Source organism: Centroberyx affinis, unplaced genomic scaffold, assembly GCF_046629955.1.
Source record: "Centroberyx affinis isolate AG114_WGS23_722 - 3 ecotype Tasmania unplaced genomic scaffold, CSIRO-AGI_Caff_v1 ptg006060l_1, whole genome shotgun sequence".
NCBI classification, from domain to species: Eukaryota; Metazoa; Chordata; class Actinopteri; order Beryciformes; family Berycidae; genus Centroberyx; species Centroberyx affinis.
The window spans coordinates 1-6,295 of NW_027283080.1; the positions used below are offsets into that span (position 1 = coordinate 1).

General features: G+C 39.8%; 1 protein-coding gene across 3 annotated transcripts; it reads left to right on the plus strand.

Moving 5' to 3' along the window:
• The first annotated feature begins 1,095 nt into the window (after nucleotides 1–1,095).
• Nucleotides 1,096–6,063, plus strand: cunh3orf18 (chromosome unknown C3orf18 homolog). Of its 3 annotated transcripts, XM_071512068.1 has the most exons (6): nucleotides 1,096–1,375; nucleotides 2,446–2,873; nucleotides 3,225–3,250; nucleotides 3,340–3,469; nucleotides 4,118–4,152; nucleotides 5,386–5,411. In XM_071512068.1, exons 2-5 carry the CDS (start codon nucleotides 2,613–2,615, stop codon nucleotides 4,121–4,123), a joined length of 423 nt encoding a protein of 140 aa, XP_071368169.1. In that variant the 5' UTR covers nucleotides 1,096–1,375; nucleotides 2,446–2,612; the 3' UTR covers nucleotides 4,124–4,152; nucleotides 5,386–5,411. The 3 variants fall into 3 exon arrangements, with proteins under 3 accessions (XP_071368169.1, XP_071368167.1, XP_071368168.1); XM_071512066.1 differs by lacking the exon at nucleotides 4,118–4,152 and having other exon boundaries at nucleotides 5,386–6,063; XM_071512067.1 differs by lacking the exons at nucleotides 4,118–4,152; nucleotides 5,386–5,411 and adding an exon at nucleotides 5,262–5,381.
• Nucleotides 6,064–6,295: the final 232 nt, after the last annotated feature.

A 6,295-nucleotide genomic window follows, 5' to 3' on the forward strand; every position in this document is an offset into this window, starting at 1 on the left:
TGAACTTTGCACAGCCAGTAATCATAGATGTGGAGATCAATTAATTGTTGATCTGCTATATGCTGTCACTGTTCTGAAATAGGAAATACTTATTGTTTTTACACTGTTCTAATTTAAAGTGGAAATATGTGACTGAAGTATGAAACTTGTTGTGAACATTCATTATAGCATTCATAGTAAATTGTAAACTGCCCTTTGAGTACTAACATTTTTTTCCCGTTATTATTTCTGTTTGACTTCAAAACTCATTTTGACCTGTTACCTATTGTTATTCCACACATCAAGAGCAGTTTAGGAATTAAAAAAAGATGTGTTCATTCCCTTTTGTTCACATTTGAATTAAGGGTTGAGTCTATAATGAAACAAATGTGTGTGAATACATGGTTATATTCAACATTTCTGTCACAGATTAAATCCTGTATGTTGTTGCTGTTATGTACTTTTGATGTGAAAATGTGAGATGACAAGAAATACAATGCCATTTACTGCTGCCTTTAATTCTTTCAGAATTTGTGGCCATGATGACTGGGAATTCATTCAAAATGAGCTGATGACTCAATGAAAGGAATTTCCCTCACTTTGAACATTGTGGATATGTTGCTGCTGTTTTGAAAATGCGGCCTTGTGTTTCAACTACATCTGTTAATAAAACAAGAAAACTGTCATTTTCTTTTAGTTTTCAAGATATTCATAGTTTCATCACATCTGTGTGACTCATGAGGAATTGTACAAATCCTTCAAACTAAAGTGATAATTGACCTATAAGATGTTTCAGTTGTTTCTGTTTGTGTGTTTCTATTCAAGTGAATTCAGGTCCTTGAGGGTTAGAGGGAAGACATCATAGGGTTAATTTCCTCAGACTCGCCACCCGGATGCAGTCATTCACATGGGCCTGACAGCATCTGGTGTGCAGAGCCATTAAATCCCATTCTCATCCCTGCAAAGCCATATAGACAGCTGAGGGAGCCAACCACATCTATCATCTTTAAGCCATTAGACCAATTGCAGGGTGGCGGGGGAGGGTGCTTGCAGCACTGATCTCTGTTTGCAGCATCCCTGGAGCAGCTTCTGTTATGTGAAACACAAGAAAGGCTCGGACAGGGGGGAGTAGATCTAGGAGGCAAGCGGAGAACGGGAAGGGGATCTCTTGCAAGCTGCTGGGGATAGGGTTACTTGGTGTGTGGAGTCTATCATCAGAGAAAATGGCTGTGTTTTCCATGTAAACAGCCTGTGTAGCGCCTGTATTGCTACGGGGAGAAGCAGAGGAGGAGGGGTAGCAAGAGGGGGAAACGTCCCCTCTTCCACTGAAATTTTCCCTTCTCTAGCTTGCCCCCCACTGCAGCTCCCCTTTGAACTCTTCATGTTATATGTTAAGGTATGTATACATCTCTAATCTGAGGGGGCACATGGAGCAGGAGCTGGTCACGTTGGTGGGATTAGTAGCCCGGCCATTCGCATTGGACGGCTGAGATACAGTACATGTTGACTAAAAATAACATGTCATGTATCAGTTAACACATAGCAATATGACCATAAAGTGAATCATGCAAAGATGACCATCTTGTATTATGTAAACATCGTATGCACTGTCTGTGTGCTGTAGCTGGTCTTTAACTGGACAACAGCAATGACTGAATCTAGCCCTTGGTTGTGATTGGTTGTTTGCTTCAGCTGCACATGTTCCTCATTAAGAGTGCAAGCAGACAGGATGCACTAAGGAAGGCGGAATGGATCATAACGTCTTTGTTTTCACCGCCTTCCTGTGTCACTATACAACAGAGTGGCAATACTTGCTTTAAAATGGACAGCAAACATGAGAGTAATCCATACTATATACATGGCATAAAAATATGAATACTCCTCACAAATGAAAATATTCATCATCATAAATTTGTAGCGGGAACCTAAAATCTCAATCTCATCACACTGAGATGTGTGGGCGGTAGGTACATGCACTGTGTCTTGGATGCAGTGGGTATTTATGGAACCTGTGTGCGGTATTTGTGTGTGTAGGTGTAAGTTTGATTTTGAAGTTTGAACACACTTCTGACACATTGCCTCACAGTGCATGTTACCATGTGAGCGGTTGATATTCCTCAGTATTTTATCTACTTTGTTATGCCACTTTCCTTCTGTGCCGCTGTTACCCACATCCTGCCCAAAACACCCACCACAACCCCGCTGGCACAATCAGTTATGGGTGTCATTCGGATGAAATTGGGGGTGGAGCGTTTTCTTTTGTTTGTTTTTTTAACAGTGATCTAAGCAAATTCTAAGAAAATCTTAAACCGAATGAAATTGACAGTTCAGCATTTTTGCTGTAGTTTATAGTCATGTGTTGTTTTTCCTATTAGGTGGTTACCATGAGCCCTATAGTATAGACTACTTTGAATCTCTGTGGTGAGATCTGTAACTAGCATGACGATGTGAAACTGTACATTTCAGGTTTCACTCCTGAGGTTATATGGCCACAGCGTCCCCAATGCTTCAGTGGACCCCAGGCCAGAGGGACACCTGTGTTGGCCATGAGACACGCTGGAGACTGAGAGGCACAGAAACATCCACATAGAGATTCAAAATACATTCATCAATTGGAACAGCTATACACGACCATGGCTGTGACTGCAGCAAAGACAACCGCGAGCTTTCTCTCCACAACTGCCACGACCACCACAATCCCCTTCCTGTCAACGAGCACAAATGCCAGGGACAATATCACCTCCAGAACAACGTTAATGACTGTTACTATAACAACAAATGAGACCAGCTTCAATGCCACCAAGTTTCCAGAGGTGGTAGTCGAGGGCTCAGGGATGGGAATGGTGCTGCTACCCTTTGGCATCATCACCGTCATTGGCTTGGCAGTGGCAATTGTAAGAAATCAATCATTTAAATACTGTCATCACCTGTCTAAAAAAAAAAATCCTCCAGTACCAACTTCTATCTAAATATCGAAACCCTTTGTCTCAATTCATTGTTTTAAGCACACATCACACGCTACTGTTTCCTTCAAAAAGCAATACATATATTTGTTTCATAACATCTCAAACTTGATGTATACCTCGCCTCTATCACTTATTGGCGAATTCAAAAAATGTTTGTTGGTGGATACTTTCATATTTTTGGAAGAGTTGCTTATATTGATAACAATATGACCTGATAAAATAATGACGTTATAATGACTTGGCTCTCCTTCCCATTATCTCTCTCTTTCTCCATCTCAGATGCTGTATATTCGGAAACGGAAGCGGTGAGGTTATTTTATTTTTCTGATCCACTTCTCTTACCTTACTGCGGTACTGTTATATTGATCTTGACTTCCAAACTGTCGCCATGCAGGTTGGAGAAGCTGAGGCACCAGCTCATGCCCATGTACAACTTTGACCCGGCAGAAGAACAGGATGACCTGCTGGAACAGGAACTGCTGGACCACGGCCGGGACGGCAGCCTCACAGGTCCCAATGCCAAGGTACGCCAATCCCAGAATAATTCTAAACCGTATTAACACGGGTAACTGCCAAAATAAAGGAAACACAAGTAAATGAGGGATACAAAGTGTACTGAAACATTTTCATTTTCTGTGGCGAAACATTTCTACCCTGCTGGCAGCGGTCTCATCCAGAATGAAAATGTCCTCATTCACAGACCACAAGCGGTGAATTAATGGTTTGATAAAAACATGTTATCCATATTCCATGGCTGTGTCAGTCACAACATCTCAACCAAAATGGACACTTGAGATGGGAGATTTTGGAGCATTTTTGGCTGAGACAGTGTTTTCCACCAACACAACAAAGCATGAAGTGATGTAATTTCTCGTAGAAGAAAAGGTGTCACATTGGTCTAATAGAGTTTCTGATGCTTGTAGAATCAATTCTGTTTTTTCCTTTATTTTGATGTTTATCTGTGCATTTAATGATATATGCTTAAATGTCTGCCATATGTTTTGATTTTGATGAAGTCTATGTTTTTGCCATATTATATCTATGTTTTATATTACTAATTAGATCATGTACAGAGTCAAAGTTACTCAAGTTTCTCTGTTCTCTTTTAAGTCTGTAAAATTGTAAGTTTGTTTTCCTGTCATAATTTACCATTTTCTTTTATTTCTTTTAAGTTTTGACAATGGCATAATGGTAAAAGGCAAACATGGTAAAGTATCACCTGTGTGTCTTTTGATCCATGTTCCTAAACCTGTTCTTTCACACTATTCATCCTTATTTCTGCATCACAAAGACTAGTAGTTTAAGTGTTTGTAATTGATTACAGACACACACTACTATAGCAAAGCAAAAAAAACGATTCTTTATCTTACCATAGTCTAACACACACACACACACACATTGTCTTTACCTCTAAATCTACATTGTCTTTACCTCTAAATCTACATCCACATTATCTTTCATATCCTTTCCTTTGTGGTCCCTTTACCAAATACTTACGCATCAAATACTCCTGGGGCCAGATGTATAAACAATGCATAAGCATAAAACAGTATTCATACGCAACATAACATGATTTTTGAATAGAAAAATCAAACGCGACGTGAGAATGTGTGCACTTCTACACACACTTTACACCATGCGTACACAGACTTCAAGAGGCAGTCAGTGGAGTGATATGACGACAACTGAAGACAAAGAAAGATCACGTAAAAATAGAATTTCGGAAACACTGTGCAGTTAAATTTTCAGACACTGTGGTCTCATTTATTTCGTGGTCGTTTATGGTTTAATGAGTTTCATAACATTTAAAGCTGTGTGTATGTGTGTTGAACATCCTCTCCTCTCCCTAGAGCAGCAGGAAACGTGTCCTTAACGCTGTCCTGCAGTAACATGAGCAAACATGATCATATGAAACCAAATCATTAGAATAATGTGTAATAACAGGACTGAACTGCACAAAATACTTGGATGCAAAATAGGCTAATTAGGGGTGTTTCAACTTCCATTAACTGCTAATTGTGAGAATGGGCAGGAGGCGCGTTCACGTGTGCATAATTTCACAATGATTGCGATATGGGAGAAGAGAAATACGCGCCACCTAAGGTGGGGTTTTTAATCAGACAGAAAATAATATATGCATTTCTTCACTTTTGTGCGCTCATATTTTATACATGAGGCCCCTGGTGCTAACAAATTCTTTTTCGTGTGAGTAATCAATCTAATTCTAAACCTAATTCTAATATTTAGCTGTGTCAATGGAACATTAACAAATCAGATGTTGGACAGGCGTATCAGTGATTTTATTGTTTCCACCAGGATAACCAGTTGTCTTTACTGTCCTTACTGCAATTCAAACCTGGAGTCAGCATGTGAACTTACTGCCACTTCTGCCCCCCACCTCATCCTCACCATCTTCACCTGCTGCTCATCTCACTTGCAGACTCTCACAACCTCCCAGGGGACGACACAGAGGCCCAGTCGTCTGGTCTTCACAGATGTAGCCAATGCTCTCAATGCTTAACGACGCTCTTCCAGCCATTAGTTGAGTTGAGTTTGTGGGGGCTTCTGTCGCCATCATGAAGATATGTCGCTCAGGAAGAAAAAAAAAGGGAAAACTGGATTTGTTTGGGAACAACTGGAGCTTTGGTCAATGTGTTTTGGGGTGGGATAAGCTGTGAGGCACTCTGACAACCGGTCTTTAATCATATGTGCTCCCTACTATTTTCATAATTTCACATCCACTTCCATTTATACATATAATGCCAATAATGGAATCTAATGGGGAACATCATGTATGATCTTGCACTGTTATCATTTGGCGCACAAAGGCAGTGTAATGCACATTTCTTTTATTCATGTTGGTGTCATTGCTGTTGAAATGTCTGGTAGCTTGCCAATCAAGTTCTTCTGAACCTTGATATGTACTTCCATGTTTGATAGGAGGGTTGTGTAAATTGGGTTGTGTTTTTATTGATTTTGTGGTCTTAAGACTGTGGCAAGCTTGAACACTGGACGTGTTACCACTCCCATCCTAAGTGAAGTGTCACCCTTCAGATCATTTTGTTTCTTCTCTGTTGAGTAATACAGGAGTGCTTCTTTCAATAAAACATTAAACATATTTAAACCAATTTTAAAGGCTGTTTTGTTGTACGAATCTACAACAAAAAAAAAGTTGATAGGTGTGATATTTTATTGATAAGCGATAAAGAAGCAGAATAACACAAATCACATGGTAAAGAATCATAACAAAACAAATATCACAGGTTTGTGAGTTGTATTAACGTTGAAGTGGATGAGGAGACATTAATATCACATGGTACATAGCTACAAAATGGTGTTAAAAGTAAAGC